The sequence below is a fragment of the Haliotis rubra genome, unplaced genomic scaffold (genome assembly GCF_003918875.1).
Source record: "Haliotis rubra isolate DU_JTF1 unplaced genomic scaffold, ASM391887v1 Scf700, whole genome shotgun sequence".
Lineage (NCBI taxonomy): Eukaryota > Metazoa > Mollusca > Gastropoda > Lepetellida > Haliotidae > Haliotis > Haliotis rubra.
In genome coordinates, this window is record NW_025767414.1 from 233,786 (window position 1) to 252,618 (window position 18,833).

At 37.2% G+C, this 18,833-nt stretch overlaps 1 protein-coding gene across 1 annotated transcript; it reads left to right on the forward strand.

Moving 5' to 3' along the window:
• Window positions 1-1,956: 1,956 nt before the first annotated feature.
• On the forward strand, window positions 1,957-17,400 carry LOC124258860. The gene is given in 4 exon segments (XM_046692950.1): window positions 1,957-2,269; window positions 10,581-10,780; window positions 11,996-12,109; window positions 13,003-17,400. Coding segments are annotated over 4 exon segments (618 nt in total). The 5' UTR covers window positions 1,957-2,047; the 3' UTR covers window positions 13,085-17,400.
• Window positions 17,401-18,833: the final 1,433 nt, after the last annotated feature.

The following is an 18,833-nucleotide window of genomic DNA, read 5'->3' on the forward strand; positions in this document are numbered from 1 at the left end:
CATGGGGGGGGCCTCTTCTTCCCCTTGATCCTACAATAAACGTCCTGATTGTCATAAAGTTCCTTACTAAATTTCATTGAAATTGAAGCTTATGTGCATCTGCTTTAAACATATTTAATTCCAAGAGTGGAACCGGATTGGTAAACAAGCTATATGTAGGATCTGAAGTTCTTTTCTGATAAAAAATACTAATGGTAAACATTGACACTTTAAGAAATGGTTTAACGGTTCTCTCGTCCCTGAGCATCGGTTGTGGTCTTTTTGGTATTTATGTTCAAATCTTGCTCGAATACCTCTCTTTACGTTAAAATTTAAAAAGTAAAAGGTAAAAGGTACATAATTTTTTATTTTTTTTATGTACTGCACCTACTGTTTTCAATTACATACACACTCATATATACTAGTCTCTCTTGCAGTCTCAGCAACATTATTATGCCCTTCTGCCCAGCCCTTTTTGTAGCGTAAAATCCTCAAATGAAGCTAGTCAATAACTACCACTGTTTTTTTGTCAATCTCAAAATTCACTCAAGCTCCTTTAAATCTCAAAATAAATACCGCCTGATATTGCTGGAATTTTGCTAAAAGCGGCGTAAAACTAAACTCACTCACCCCAAGTTTAAATTTTAATGGAATGATGTGGTTATATTAAATTATATAATTTCCGTTCCTAGGCGTTAGTCTAACTAACACCAACACAAATTTCTAAAAGTCATATTACAGATCAGAATAGAAATTTCTATCCAGCGAGCTTCTACACTGATAATTTACAGAATTACAAATGCGTTCCCCTCATTGAACTACATACTTGTTCAAGAACCAGCATGTTTCAGTTTAAACAGGGATAATACTATCAGTTGTCATTGTATTTTATGTGTAGTTAGTCCAGTGGTCATCCTCTGACCTTCATATCATGTCGACCTGACCATTTTCTCTCCAGTGGTCATCCTCTGACCTTCATATCATGTCGACAGACCATTTTCTCTCCAGTGGTCATCCTCTGACCTTCATACCATGTCGACCAGACCATTTTCTCTCCAGTGGTCATCCTCTGACCTTCATACCATGTCGACCAGACCATTTTCTCTCCAGTGGTCATCCTCTGACCTTCATATCATGTCGACCTGACCATTTTCTCTCCAGTGGTCATCCTCTGACCTTCATACCATGTCGACCAGACCATTTTCTCTCCAGTGGTCATCCTCTGACCTTCATATCACTCACCGGGATTTCAAAGTGTAATACCGAAATCCCTACAACGCGCAAATATTTAGTTTCTGCATTCAAAATACGAATTTTAAATTAACACATACTCTAACAATTCAAACGAAGTGATTGTATTTCCAAACAACATTTTTAACGAAACATCTTGCATAAGAATTAATGCTAACATTTTAGAGTAGAAGAAAAATAATGAGACTACGTTGCGACCATGAAGAATGTTTAGGCAAAATTCTAAAACAATGTGGAATGTGTTTTCTTTACAGATCACCTAATTACAAATACCCTGTTTTCATTTACCAATCCGCAAGTCTTAATAAGAGATCTATTCGATTATATTTTTCTAACCTAGACATATTACTCTGTGGTAATTTATATTTCAGCCGCTCTCGGGTGTGTGAAATTTGTGTTTCAAAAAATACATATTACTACTTTGGCCGGATTAAATATTTTCGACAAATTATTTTGAACGTGCCTTACCATAAAGTCTGATTGGATAGTATAATGAGCTAAACAGATTGCCATATATACATAGGTCGTTAATTAATTGGTAAGCACGTCACACGTGACAGTTATGTACACAGTTCTAAATACACAGTCATTATGCTAATTACATCCGGTTTGATTGGACAATCAGCAAGTCTACGGCTGCCGCATTGCCGACCGTGGACATATATAAGGAGTCGTAGGCATACTGTACTTCCGTCAATAACAGAATCACGTGACAAACATCCTATCGCCATACATGTGCAAGTGACCTGACTGACTTGGCGGTTGTTTTGAAAGTAGTGGGATTTTTGTACGACGTGTTTTCAGCGATCATAGTGAAATGGCGACGATTAAGAAAGCACTGCGAATGTCGATTCGTGGAAAACGGTACAGTGTTCTTGATGGAACTCAAACAGACTATTTCAGTACTCCAAAATACGCAAAGCGACGAAACTCCGACGGTGACTCGCCCAACAGTGATGATCGCGGAGAGGTGAGACTCCCTAGACGGGGGTCAAAAGTAACCCAGTCGGTCAGAGATGCAGTTGGAAACATTAGACAGGTAAGACTCAATATTTTTTCATTACTGTTGAATACAGGGGAATACAGATTTATGAAATGTGTGACCAAATGTGTAAACCAACCCAAATACATTGCGATCGCCGTTTAAAAAAATATGCTGTGTATTTCAGTATATTCGCCTCTGCTTGCGTAGTCGTTTGAGATATTTACTGTAGACATGTTATGTTAACTATTCCTTGACTAGTGTAAGTTCAAATTTCACAAGTAATGCATGTTACTTTGAAGATAAGAACTGTGATGGGAAAAGTACATTAAAAACTGCTCCTAAGTAAAAAAATTCAAACATGGTCCAAAACATTGAAATTATGTTTGTGGTGAAACAACTTCAAACCATCCTAAGTTCATACTGATATTGTGGGTGTGTCTCAAAGCAATAGTTCAGTCTGGTTTGGAACTAGAAACCAAGTGAACAAATGGCATCACTTTAGACCACTCAAATTAACTGATATACACTCCTTATTTGTGCAAAAGATTTCACATCTTAATTTTCAGTTGTTTCACTTGCTTGTGTCGTGTGTGTTGAGATAAATAGTATCCACATTTGAATTTGAAACAGAAATAAACTGTTACAGACCGCTGTTGAAATGATTAAGTATGAAAATATGGGATGCTTACAGGCATGACAGGAGCCATTAGACTCTGGTCTTCCTGGCTCACTGTGACTGTAATCATGGTAACGTGACCCGTCAGCATCCTGCCTCTTTATAAAACTAACTAGATGTGTTAATGGCTACGTACTCTTTTACAAATTGGAGCGTGAATTTGGGGCTAGAACTTTGTCTTTTTTCATTTCTTGCACAAAACACATTTTGATGTTTAATTTGGGGAAATAACTCAATGAAATGTCACAAGAGCGGTATAATGAGGTTTACTGGGAGACAGGATGGGCCATTCAAGCCTTGCCTCCCAACTCATCATAGGTCATGAAGCTGTAACAATGTACAGACACTACATTCCAATTGGCTATTGTCACCAGGGCGCACATTTCAAACTGGTTTAATGACTTGTATTTCATCCTCTGTGTCAGGTGGACATTCTGATTATCCCACAGGGGTCCCGATTGACCCTCCCTGAAAAAGGTTGTCTCTTGCCAGATTCTGAGGAAATTCTATGACATTGAAACTGAGCACTTTGATATTTTCTGGTTTAAAAGCTGATACATATATTGCAATTATTATGTATGGTATGAATATTAAAACATGTCTCACTTTTGGTGCTTTTCATCAACAGCAACAAATATTTGTGGAAAATATTTTGCAACATACTGGGTCTGAAAATCAGAAAAGTGTTTGTTTTTTATGATACATTTATGTGCAGTGGTTTGCACTTTTTGTAAGTCTTTGTCAGCTCACAGACAAGTTCACTTGAAAATTTGAATTCAGTATTTGGGCTAGAAGTTATTGTTCATGGAAGACTGCACATGTGTTGCGATTTCCAAATGTACTTGTTCTCCAGGCAAATGGCATCCTGTGACCCAATTTCACATTATTCCGAATGAGTCACCATCCTGGGGATATGTTTTACGAATAAATAACAGCTGCTTTCATACTAGGTCAGACTCAAGTGAGGTAACTGGGTGTTCATGAATAAAACATTGTTTTACCTTGCAATGAACATCGTGGATGTAGTTTGATACATTATTGCTGTTCAAATACATCAGCAGGTACTGGCTGAAAGTCAGAACAAAAACTGAATTCATCAGAGGTACAGATAAGCTGCGTATCTGAGTAAATTACGCAAATATTTATGTGAAAACTCAATTCCTATTAGGTCTATTGAATTTTTGTAAATACTCAATAAGTTTGATCTTGTGGATAGATAAAATAACAGGTATACTGAGAGGTTCTATTTCAGGACTGAACTTGGAAACTTGCAGTCTTTCTTATCATTTCTGATATTACGGATGAAATATAAATAACAAACACATAAATCAACATTTAAACTTTATTATATTTTTACAATTAATGGAAAATGACAAAATACCAATTGAGTTTGAGTGAGGTGGGTACAATTTATTTGCTTACTCAAAGGAAAAATAGGATACCCATTTGAGATGAACACAAGCGAGTACATAACTCAATGACCCAAAACTTATCTGTAGCTCTGATTCATGTTTATCATATCAATGTCTTTTAAAAAAGTTTAGATTAATGTTTGATGTTGATCCAGTGTAGTAGATTTTTTCATGGACAAGTATTATTTGTACCTGACTTGAAAGTAAAATGGTATTGTGTATTCACTGACTGGAAAGGTCACTTGTTGTTGGAATGAAGAAGGCTGCCAAAACATGGTACCTGTTATTTCTATGCCTGATGGTCAGACCTGGTATTAGAGTATAAAACAAGGGCTTGTCGGGGTGTTTACAGTCTGGCATCCATGTTATACAATAGTTTGGTAACCAGTGGGAAAGCACTATAAAACAGTCCCTCCTGGATTCCACAACAAAAAATTTAAGAACTCCGCGGCAAATTTAAGTAAATTCTGCATCCCATTTTTCAAAATTCTGCAAAATATTCTTCAGTTAAAAACATGGGGGAAAAAACCCCGCAAAATAATGCAATTTCAATCTTAAAAAATGATCAATTTTGTGAACATAATTGCAGTGTCAAATTCAAATAATATTATTGTATGGTGCTGAAGAAAATATTACCTTATGAATAAATCATCTTTATTCGTGAATATTTGAAAATATCGTTATAACAAATGTCTCCATTCGTTTTTGTGTAACCAATCATACTTTTGTAATTTACCCCTACTTTTCATTTCGGTTGATAGTCAATCTTGATTCAACTTTCAAAATAAGTAAATTCTGCAGCAGAAAAATGGCAAATTCTGCAGGTATTCTGCATGAAAATTCATTTTCCGCAGACAAAACATTTTGGGTTACATTTCCGCAATTTATTCTGCAATTGCAGAATGACGGAATCCAGGAGGGACTGATAAAACTGATATTAGTCCCTTTTAGATGTAGTACAAATAGAAACCACATGTGAATGGATATTGGATTGCAAGTGCAATAATATTCTATGCAACATTAAATTCCATTTCATCTGACCTTTACTGATCTAGTTAGGATCAAATGATGACAATAACGATGACAATGATGATGTTGATGATGTGTAGTTTTTTATGGTCAAACAAGAATTGAGTCATCACATCACAAAAGAGTATGAAGATTCACTCAGACTGTCTGTCCCTGCTGAAAACACCATGTCAATATTGTTTTGTACAGAACAGGCTTATGCCAAAGAGCCCTTCAACCACCCTCTAAAATTTAATGCATTTGTAAACATTGACTTAATCTAGCTAATTAGGATAAGCCCAAGCACACAGATCAGCTATGAACAAAGAGATAACGACGTGGTCAGGTGGACTTGTAACAGCATGGCCAGGTGAGAATTGACATGGAAACAGGTGTGAAATGACAATCGCCATGTGATTATAAGGTTCTCTTGAAAAAATACTCGTGTCACAGCTGTGAGAAGCATACTTTTGAAATGTGATTTCAAACATTCTTGGGATGAAAGTGCCACTGTTTGGATGCTGATTTGTTTGGATAACAAGAATTATATGTGGTTTATACAGACTAATGTCCTCCATCTGGTGTATGTGGTAGTGATAACAAGAATTATATGTGGTTTATACAGACTAATGTCCCATCTGGTGTATGTGGTAGTGATAACAAGAATTATATGTGGTTTATACAGACTAATGTCCCATCTGGTGTATGTGGTAGTGATAACAAGAATTATATGTGGTTTATACAGACTAATGTCCCATCTGGTGTATGTGGTAGTGATAACAAGAATTATATGTGGTTTATACAGACTAATGTCCCATCTGGTGTATGTGTTAGTGATAACAAGAATTATATGTGGTTTATACAGACTAATGTCCCATCTGGTGTATGTGGTAGTGATAACAAGAATTATATGTGGTTTATACAGACTAATGTCCCATCTGGTGTATGTGGTAGTGATAACAAGAATTATATGTGGTTTATACAGACTAATGTCCCATCTGGTGTATGTGGTAGTGATAACAAGAATTATATGTGGTTTATACAGACTAATGTCCCATCTGGTGTATGTGGTAGTGATAACAAGAATTATATGTGGTTTATACAGACTAATGTCCCATCTGGTGTATGTGGTAGTGATAACAAGAATTATATGTGGTTTATACAGACTAATGTCCCATCTGGTGTATGTGGTAGTGATAACAAGAATTATATGTGGTTTATACAGACTAATGTCCCATCTGGTGTATGTGGTAGTGATAACAAGAATTATATGTGGTTTATACAGACTAATGTCCCATCTGGTGTATGTGGTAGTGATAACAAGAATTATATGTGGTTTATACAGACTAATGTCCCATCTGGTGTATGTGGTAGTGATAACAAGAATTATATGTGGTTTATACAGACTAATGTCCCATCTGGTGTATGTGGTAGTGATTGACGTTACAAATTGCAGTAAGCACTAACAAACAGCATTATAATCATTAGGGCTGCCATTAGCCTTGCTCCAAGGCTGTACTGAATGCTGAGCCCATGGATGTATAGTAATTCTATCCTTTAAAGAGGCAAGTCTAGATTAGCAGACAGACTGCGTCTATGGATGCCAGTGGGTATATTGTTTCAGAAATTTTCATTTAAACTTTTAATTATTACTGTGGAGACTTGTGCAAATCTAGGCTGTCATGAATCCTCTATTAGAATGTGTAGTATCACAAATATTGGGCAATGAATATTCATATTTGGCTACAAAACTATCGGACATGTTTTGATCATGTTGATACAATGATAGTGTTACTTCATCAGGACAATGGCCAGTGACCACAATACTGTCAAAGTAAACATATAAAAGTGTTGGCTATGTTCCTGGCTTGGATATATTTCATTCTGTATTCTCATTTTGATATTTGATATATAAAGGTGTTTTCTTTGCAAAAAAAAGGTCAGTTAAGTACCATTACACTAAGGCTTTTAATGAAAAGCTATATTCTAATGAGTGTTGTATTTATCCATCTTTGTGTTTTTATCTCTCTCTCAAACCTGAATTATTTTAATAGATGTCTGCTTTTTAAATTAATAGGTGCAATTGTATTTAAAAACTTAACTCATGTTCTCATCCTGTAATGTGCAGTGACTGAAAATGCCACTTGAAATGTCCACTGTGAAGGTCCCTGTAAGAATTGGTCTTCACGAACCCATGACTACCAGTGGTCAGTCTCACTGACCAGGGCTAAAAAAATGCAAAAATCTGCACTCGCCCTGCAGGGCAAGTAATATGAACTTTCCACTCACCCTTCTAAAATTGTACTTTCCCTATAGATCATGCATCATTTAAATTTAAATTATTTTATTTCAAAATGTTTGCTTGGACTAAAATACTTTGTCTTATGTACAAAATCTTTGACAAAGTTGAATTTGTTCACCATTTAAGATAGCTGAACTTCAAGGAAAAGAAAAATGTTACTTTTGGGTCAGAAAACGTACTCGTCCTCTAGGAGGAGCAAATTATGTTTTTCACTTGCTTAGAGGACAAGCAAATTATGTTTTTCACATGTTTAGAGGATGAACAAATTATGTTTTTCACTTGCTCGAAACAAATTTTACTCGTCAATACGGGAGGACGAGTGGAATTTTCGAGCCCTGCTGACTTATTAATGTCAGCCACAGTAAACCAACTTCATGGATGAATGTTCATGATATCAATCACTTGATTGTTTAGTTCAGACTCAATTATTTTCAAACCACTATCATAGTATTTCTGAGTATGATGTTAAACAAAGAGTGATATTTATTGACATGTACAATGTCAACAAAAACTGAGAATATTAATGTTAACAACACGCTACAAGACAGGCTTCTTAAACAGTGATCACACAACTTTCTTCATGAAGTAACCAGTTTCAATACCAGGGCCTAGATTTTCGAAGCTCTCTTAGCGCTAAGATAGTCGTAAGTATTGTAATGTATGGCACTTACTACTATCTTAGCACTAAGAGAGCTTTGAAAATCTAGGCCCTGGTACTTAAACATGATCTATTTCACAATGATTGACAGATTTATGACACAGAGTTATGTAATTACATCTTAGACAATCTAGTTGCACAATATGTAGCCAGCAATATTTGCACATGGCTTGAGTGTAAAATTAAATACTCTTTGTACAATAAAAGTCTGGCAACAAATTGGCTCCACTTAAACAGACACACTTATCAATGTCTACTTACATTATTAACATATTGGGTCAGCCTTTGAAGTTGGTCTCAGTTCTACCATTGTTCATGCTTGACTTTAATTACTAACATTCCCCCTTACATCCAATGTAAACACAGAAGTAATCCCTAAATTGGCTATTCGTCCATCCATCATGCTAAATAGATACACATTATTCACTGCAACACATGGTCAGCCTGGACCGGTCTGTCTGTGGACCGGTCAACCCAGATTGGTTCTGGACCCCACTGTGTGGCTGGAGATTAGACTGTCCACACAGCCCTAGGATAGGTCATCCTTTGTCCAAGAAGGCCATACTGGCCCTTTTATCAAAGTCCTTGTCTTGGCGCCCTGGGGCTATCTCTCCCCTCCCCCTCTCCAGCACCCCCCTGGGAGCTGTTTGAGTTGTAATGAGTGCTTGAGATGGGTTGCATCATAGGGTGTTAAATGCGGGACACACTGGCCATGTGGCTGGGGTGTGAAGAAAGGGCAGGGGTTTATCAGGGATTTCAAACTGAGCATCCTTGTCAGACAAACCGAAATATAATACTCAAATTTTAATAAGGATACTTTCATATTTGTCTGTAGTGCACAGACCAGTTTCTTGTATTTATATAAGTCGGATTTGAAAATAACTCCAATTTTCTTATTTATTTGTTCATCTTTGATAGTACATAAAACTGATTCTCATATTACTGTAAGTAAATATTTCAGTATATTGAACATATCTTATTATACCTATCAAAAGTTTGTGTGAAGATGTTTTGTTCAGTATTAGGATTTTATGAAACTTAAATTCAAAGGTATTTTACAGTTTCATGTAATACAGTAATGTAAAACTACATGTCTGCACTAGTCGTATTCGGTGAAATACAAGTCACCTCTTTAAGTCCCCCTTAAAAGCTATAACATTTATAACTAACATAAAAATGTATCAGTAAATTCTTCTTTGTAATTTGTGAAGTTTTACTGACACTTGTGGCAGGCTTTGGGACTATTATTGGCCTTGCAGATGGTTTCGATAAATCCTCAAGGGTGTAACCTGATATGTGAAGCGGGTTACTCTGACAGTAATCAAAGACCACTTGATGCATCACTGTCAATCATTTCCCTGAACTCACAGTCAACATGGGAGGGATTTATTCAGGATTTTCAACTGAGTATCACCAGAATCCTCCTTTAAGGCAAATTGGTCAAATCTTTTTTTGTCATTATTTTCATAAATTCCCATGAATTATCATGATTATAGTAGTATCAAACTAAGTATGAGCATTATCAGCTGTGAAATACCAGGGACTTTTTTCGAAACTTAAACATGCTCATTAAAAGGTGAAATTATCCTTGTATTTTGGGTTTTCAGACACTTAAAAAACATTCCTAGTTAAGTTTCCATCACATGAACACCTATAACACATCTGGCTTAGCTTATAAAAGATCATTAAAAAATGAACAGTGTTCATCCAAGGCAACACCCCGCATCATAGCCTGAGAAAGCACTTCTGTCCAAAAATGTATGATGTCCAAAACCTGTGATCTGACAATAATGAATAAGGAGAAAATATAGTTCCAATTCAAGAGTTTTTCCAACATTTCTTCCAGCCCAAATGGTCCTGGGCCCCAATCTACAAAGCCTTCTTAGCACTATGACATTCGTAAGCCTATGATAAATAAGAGTTACGACAGGTTGTAACGTTATGAACGCTTTTTGGATCTGGACCCTGCTCAATATGAATCATGTCTAGATTTTCCACGGGTTCAGTGAGTGAGTGAGTTTAGTTTTACACCACTTTTAGCAATATTCCAGCAATATCATGGCGGGTGACACCAGAAATGTTCCTCACACATTGTACCCATGTGGGAAATTGAACCCGGGTCTTCGGAGTGATGAGTCAACACTTTAACCACCAGGCTGCCTTACCACCACCCAATCGTTCAGATTCTAATTCCTGTTTCCCTGTTGCTCCATTTAGTTTGAATGTATTGCTTGTCTTTGTATTTTAAGAGACTGCACATTATTTATTCTAAAGGTGCCCACTATAATGCTCCGTTTTATCTGTTACAGAAATTCCGCATGTCAACCCGCAGGAAGATGAGACTGAAGGAGAAGAAAGGTGTGTCCCCCCGGACACCCACACGCGTGGGGAAGAGGACCATCGGGAAGACCCCTCCGTAGCGAAGCACCAAGATCTACTCCCCCTTCTACATAGAGACCCCTAAGGAGCTTGTGAAGGCACCCAGAAATGGACCCCGTATGGGCAAAGGGTAGGTTATGTTTCATTTATCCCAGGAAGTACATGTGATTCGTAGGGCTGCAACAATTCACCCACACCTCGATTCGATTCAGTTTTTTATATTGGACCCTCGATTCGATCATTTTCGATTTGAGTCTTCATACAAGTAAAAACATCAGATTTCATTTAACTCTCAGAGTTAAAGTGAGTCAGCTTTTTTGCGTGAAATTCATTGTCAACTTGGCGATGTCTACTAATGACAATGCACATTGGATAAGTAGCCCAGCGTCAACCAATCACATTTTGCCTCATATCAGCGCTTGAAACTGTTCGATTTGGATTAAAAATTACGTTCTCGCTGTGTGGAAACAGTTGAAATAGATACTCAATTATCGAATCGAAATAGTGATAATGGTTATCGAAAATCAAAACTAAGGTGTCAGATTCAATTTTTGATGAATCGAATCGAATCACTGCAGCCCTAGTGCTTAGACTGGATTGTGGGGTTCTGGGTAGGAATTTGGGACACTTGATGACTTGATGACAGAAGTGTAGTGATTATACTCCAGGTTTGTGGGCAGTTGTTCATGACATCAATCACTGAATTGCTCGGCCGAGACTATTTATATTCAGCTCTCATTGTGACTGTAATATTTCTTAACTTGCCATTACACAACAAACACACACCTTCAAGCACTGTATAGAGTTGTAATTAGATTATTGAAGTACAGAATTGAGACGACTATTATTTTCATCTCTGGTCCAGGGTCGAATTACACGAAGAGATGGTAACAAAAGACGAAAACCTTCATACATGTTGACACATTGGCAACTCTGAGAAGTCTTCATGGAATTGGACCAGGTGTTCTAGACAACTCTTCTCAGTAATCTCAATAGTGCCTAAGAAATTCTGAGTATGTAGTAGAATATTGATACTAGCTCAACCTTGTTCAGAGTTTTTGTATTAGGTGCAGTCTTTGAGTTTAACCGCTGGGCTGAAGCCTGAGTCAAGTAACTTTCCATTTGGTCTAGTAAGAACAACTAACTAAAGTCCATATGATACCAATAAAAACAGAAGAAACAGATCAGTGTCTTCTGGCTTGTGGTTACACAGACAGTCAAATACAACCATGTGTTGGAAATATACCAGAAGGTTCAAATTGCAAGGGGAAACGTGAGGATACTGAAGTAAGTTTTTGTGAGATTTATAAGTCAGTGAATCAGTGTGATGTATGTTGTATTGCAGACAGATGGTGGAGACTCCGACTCGCCTGAGACGGGAGGTGGAAGCACTGACAGCCAACATGCAGGCTCTAGCTGCGCTCACGCCCACCACACTCCGAGACCGAGCAAAGACCAGGTAACCCTCCACTATAGAGCTCTAAACAACAAGAGGTTTATTATATTTACCAGATGTACAGACAGACCATATTGGAACCTTTGTGAGAGCCCTCCTAGTTGGGTTACCATTGTTCCAAACCAGTTACCATAGCTACACAGTCTCCTGGAGGCGGTGGGGTAGCCTAGTGGTTAAAGTGTTTGCTCGTTCCGCTGAAGACTTGGGTTTGATTCCTCACATGGGTACAATGTGTGAAGCCCATTTCTGGTGTCCCCCGCCGTGATATTGCTGGAATATTGCTGAAAGTGGTGTAAAACTACACTCACTCACTCCTCCTAAAGGCAGTAATTGATAACTGTTTGTTTTGGACAAAGGACCCTGGAACATGAAACTAGAGTTTATATGAGAGGATCCACATATTTGATCAACAGCTGGTATTTACTGATTGACGGATACAGACTTACAGAATGTAGGTGAAACAAATTTGTGCTTTGGGCTAGACATGGCCGCTCGTCTGTTTATTCCAGACTAGTAGCAGTCTGGCCTAGTAGTTGTTCGATCCACAAATCTAATTAGTTTGTTTGCATAACTAGCCTGAAATAAACTAGAAATAAATCAGTGTCTTCCCATGATGGTTTTCGCGATCGGGTGGTCAGGCTCGCTGACTTGGTTGACACATGTCATCGTATCCCAGTTGCATAGTTGATACTCATAATGTTGATCACTGGATTGTCTGGTCCAGACTCGATTATTTACAGACCGCCACCATATAGCTGCTGAGTGCAGCATATTAAACAACAACCAACAAACCAACCATGATGGTTTTGTTCTAGTTTGTTAATTTTGGAGCAGCGATGAAATACTATCCCTCACATTATCGATCCTGTCATTCATTTAACCCCTTCTGTTTTCAGGCGACCAGCCTCACCCATCACAAATGGCAGCCTGAAAGTTCGAACTCAAGCACGGAGAAGAATCGAGACCACCGTGTACTAAAGTGCTAGCTAGACCTCGTGCTGTAGTAGTGTTGTGATGTCCCATGACCCAAGTTGCCATGACGATACATCACAGAACATCAGTATTCATGATATTACCAATGTTTGTAGACATGCTGTCATGCTGTGTCTCTTCTGTCTGACACACTGTACACTAGTTGTGTATCTATAGTACCTGTGATCTGTTTGTTTTCATTCATTCACTCACATTCATTTATTTTCTAAATGGCATTAGAAATACTTTTTACTATTTTAGCTATGATTTTATTTCATCTTCACTAAGGCTTTTAATTTGCTATCATTAAGCATTTTGTTAATGTTGTGATATTTATTTATTTCACCATTTGCTTAAGCTCCTAGGCTTATAATATTCTATTTCATAATTTTTAAACTTTTCTATTATTGCTTATGAGAGGAAAGTGCCAATGTTGGTATATCTTTTTTCTTTCTGTAGTCAATATCTGCCAATGTACTACTCAAATGAAAGATTAACTGTGAGAATCATGTGTTCTTTAACATCTTTGAAGTAGCGGATTTAGTTCTCTGATTAGATATGACTAAATATATCCAAATATCACTGATATGAGTGCCTATGGAACAGTGTATATCTGCAACGCCTGGAGAGAATCTTGACGAATATCAAACTGGTATACATAATACATGTCAGTATCACAATTTTACAGGGATAGAAATTAACCTTAAGTTTACAACCTTGGAGAGCGTTAATGCATAGAGAATGACCCAAATTTTTAATATTCTACCAAGCATTGGGAAAGTTTGATTTAGAAGCCCAAGTCTAGTAAATTTCTTTCAGTCAAGTAAGCTTGTCAGTACATTAATACTAAGATTTACTGAACTGATGTTAAGAGACAGGTTCAAGCTATTTGACTCGAAAGATTTTGGCTCAGACTGAAATTGACAACTTTCTCAGGGTATCGTTAATTTCCATTCCTGGGTAGACAACATCAAATATGTATTCATTTACCCTTAGTTGTCAGGTTCATAAGGCATACAGTTGCTCATTGTATCAAGTTCCACGAAGGTTAAGCCCAATCAACCTTACATTCATTCCAATTTACTTAGGACTTACATGCTCACGCATCTGGAGAAGGGGCTTCAAGGAAAGCTAAGAGTATTATGATGAACAGACTGACCTGAGAGAAGGAATCAATTCGTGTTGCTCAGTAGATTAGAAGAAAAATGTCAACTGGGGATTTGTTGTTGAAATGATTTATTTATGACATAGAAGCTAGTTCAAATAACACAGGCTTTGTATATTATTTTACCCATATTCTTAGATAACATTTCATCTTTGATCATCATCGTTCGTCATCGCTTGTAGATTTCACAGAATTTGGCCAGTGTGCTTCCAGAATTTGTTTTAAGCTACACATTTACAATATCTTTCTCTAATCTTTTGTCTTAATGAAGTGAGAAGATTTCTCACTCTTCTCAACTCTCACCTGCATAATAAATTACATATGAGAACTAATGATAGGAAATTCAAACTTGTCCAGAAAATGCTTTAATCTTTGGCAAATTGCTTCAAGCAAGATCCAATATATTTCCCCTATAAATTTGAATCGTTTTTGGTTAAAATGGTAATTTTGTAATTTAAAATGTTCCGGTGTGAAGATCAGGGGGTACTTTTGTCATTGTGGTAAACGATAAGATTGAGGGTCTCCAGATTAAAATATTTTAGGAAACAAGTACCACCATACCATAGTTTTGAACGTTGTTTTATGTACAAAGTTAGGTGAGTGTTCTCATTGTGAATGTCTAAGTGCATTGTATGCACAGTGTATCTATCTGTAACCTATCTATTGCACAAGTTGCTGCCATGTGTATACTCACAGAGGTATTCAGCATTGATGTATATATTTCATATGTGCTGCCTTAGTGCTAGTCCCATAGGGACATTCTGTACTTGAGATCATCCTCACCAGTCAAGGGTCTTCGCTAGGGGTTACACACTCAGTCCCACTACTGAGCATGTCAGGGAGTAGGTATCTGTATGTTGTCCGTAACATTGGTCGATCTTGAATAGATCATGAGTTACCTTCAAGGTGACATCCTGTGCATATTTTTTATTGTGTCAAATGAAATATACAGGGTTTTTTTGTGAAGTTCAGACAGTCAAACCTGATTTATCTGGAACGATTACTGGTAATGAATGAATAGATATGAATCTAGATTATTGCATTACTCGCCATCGCCCGTCACGACAAAATTAGCTGTTCAACTTTGAATTAAAAATTGCATTTCGGTAGAATATTTGGTCAATATATAAGTGGTCAGTCACTGTGATACGCAATCGACCAAATATTTCGAGAATGAGTCATTGGTGCCGTCTGGTTCAAGATAAGGAGGTTTGACTGTAGCGCAGTATCATACAGGTATCAAGGTGGCTTTACATAACAAACTCATGTTTGCTAGTTTATGTTAACAAACATAAGTTTGTGTGTGTTAGTGTGTCTGTATGTGAACACTGCAAGGACAATTTGTGACGTTTGACAGAAATAGTATCAGTTACCGATATTTTAACCATCATTTTAGTGTTATGTATCTTGATTTTACCAAGATGGTTATCAGACTACTAGACTTGCTCTCAACCAATCAGATGGTAGACATCACATGAATTTTACGGACATCTGCTACAAAATTGGATATGTTTGTGTGTGAAAACACAAGCTGGCAGACATTCTGGAGTTAGCCAGCCTGTGTTTGCACACTTGGGTTGCCCATGTGAAGCCACCTTCACAGGACATCCTGTACAACACCTATTGGTGCTGGACTCTTGACCATTAAATAGCATTGGTTTATAACACTACACTGGACATGAGATCCTTTATCATGAAACAAACATACTTGATTCTATGTCTAAGATTTAGCATCAAGTATGCTCAGAGCTGTGATATATATAAGCATAGATGACAACTCCAAGTGTAGGTCCTTCCTCCAAGGAAGACTACATGGGAGACACTGATTCTTGTGATTTGCTAAGGTGTTTGGTTTTGAATTAGAGCTAGTATAAATCTGTTATACTATCACAATTTTCAAAACACAAGTATATCTCAAAACTGAAACAAATACTTTACTTGTATTTGGTCCTTGTTTGTAGTCTTGTGTTGGAAAACTTTGTTTTCAGAAATTCAAAAAAATAAAACCATAAGGCGTCGGGCAACTTAGTAATTTGCAAATTATACATGGCTTCAGAAATGTGTTTTGGTTATCCTGGCCTTGTGGATCACAGTTCCATGGGTCATAGTTGTGAAGAATTTACCCCGACTTATTCCCTTGACTGGCGAGGATGGTAAAGTTTCAGCATCACCATCATCTGTACAGCTTGCATTTCTTCATCTGTTCTTGTCTTGTCTTATCTCTCACTATCATACAGTTGTTCCGTTTTATGTAAAACAGATGAGTTATCATCACTAGTGTTTAGCCACAGCTGATTCTGTAGGAGTTTAGTCAAAAGCAAATTATCCTATTATAGGTCCCTCTTGAATGGACATTGAAATCTTTATGTTGAAACACAATCTCTGAAGTCTCATACTTGACAAGGGCCTGTATTAAATGTGTATTACACCTGCCTACTTGACACAACAGTATTTACTAGCCTTTAAATTTTCATTGTGATTATGAAGTACTTTTAGCAAGCACGTAATTATACATCACAAGAAAGGTTTAGTTTTTATTGAGAAGAGTTTTAATAATTGGTTGTAAAATTTAGTTTTCTATCCAATTTGTTAAATTTGACCTTCTCTTTCTGATGTTAGTTAGCCTGATAATAATGTTCATGTCATGTTAATGTTACATCATTAATATTTCATCCAAGGATCATCGTAATGATGACCCTTGAGTTAAATATCCATGGTGTGATATCTCAAACATTGTAATTCACAAATGTTTGGGGTTTTTTTTCAATAATTATTCCATCTTAGACCATATTATTTTTGTTCCAATTGATTCAGAACCAGGAAGTCCCTGGGTATTCTGAAAGCACATTTTTAAACTTGTGCATCCGGTCAAAAATTATAGAAAAATTGTATATCACCATAACTTGTTTTAAGTGACAGAAATCACTCATATCTGTTCATTCTACTTTCAGAAACAGGATTTCTAATATATATAACATATTCCACACAACTATCAGTATTACGACAATAGTGTGTAAAGGAACAAGTGTGTTTGTGTCATTTCTCCATCTTATCTCTGCTGTCAACTCTCCTGTGAATACCTATAAATTGTTTCTGACCTGTTATAGTAATGTCACTCATAGCTTAATAGGCAATAAAGCCATTTTGTTTACAAAAATCTGACTTTTTGTTTTCTCTGAGTGAGTTTAGTTTCATACCAATATTACAACTGCATCACGGCAGGGGACACCAGAAATGCACCTATATGGGGAATCGAACCCGGGTCTTCGGCATGATGAGCAAACATTTTAACCATTAGGCTATCCAACTGCCCCAGTTTTTGCTGAAGAAACACTAGAAAACCTTTAATAGGTGAGAGTGTGGACACAGAAAGGATTGCCTTTCGTTTAACACAACACTCAGTGGTTCAGCAATATTCCAACTATACGACTACATATGTTATATTTGAGATTTCACTTTCTCCATAAAGCCCAGATACTAGTACTTTTTGGTAAGTGAAGTCCCATCCAGGATTCCAACCCACACCCTCAGAGGAAGGCACCTAATTGCTAGCACAAACAGTCAGTGATTTAACCCACGTAGCCATCGTGGCTAACACAAACAGAGAGTGATTGAGCGAGTTTATTTTTATGCCGCACTCAGCAATATTCTAGCTATATGGCGGCGGTCTAAATAATTGTGTCTGGACCAGACAATCCAGTGATCAACAGCATGAGCATCGATCTGCGCAATTGGGAACAGATGACTTATGTCAACCAAGCCAGAGAGCCTGACCGCCCGATCCCGTTAGTCACCTCTTACGACAAGCAAGGGTTACTGAAGGCACATTCTAACCCGGACCTTCACAGGTACATCATAGCAAACAAGATCACACATTGGTGTACCCCTTTGACAAGTGTAAACTGACACAGCTCCCATGGTAGAAGATATGAATGCACATTGCTATTTAGAAAGTGGTCAAATGCCACATTATATACTTCCTTCAAAAGTTTAGACTCACTTAAAACACTCATGATATGTTATGTATATATGTATGGTTACATCGAAGATTGATTTCTCCACTAACTTGGGGGAACCAACTGCAAACCTTATGCAGATGAATTGCACGAGGATCATGCATCAAATTGCTGAAAAGCATGTGCAAATATCTTCATGTGAACAGCTGTGTTTTGGTGAGAATTTTGTGTTAAGAATTCGCTAACATTCACCGATATTTAAATTTTTTGAACTCATGACAATCTTTTCAACGTTACGAATTTGTTTTACAATTCATCAGTTCATGTGTAAACAGTACCTTTAAACAGTATGGAATGTTTCGCAAAATTTAGTTTAGAAGAGTTGCCTGAAGTAAGTGGCTATATTAACACTAGAGAGTGTGAACGTTTGAAAGGAAGTATATTTAGGATTGGGGATTCCGACTATGCCACAACAGATTGTAACTAATCAGCGGCCAAACAATCCAGTGATCAATAGTGTGAACAATGATCTTCATCATCAGGCTACAGTGAACAGCAATCAGGTGAGGTGAGGTGAGGTGAAATTGGGTTTAACGTCGTGCTTGAGAATATTTCGCTCATATGACGACATGCA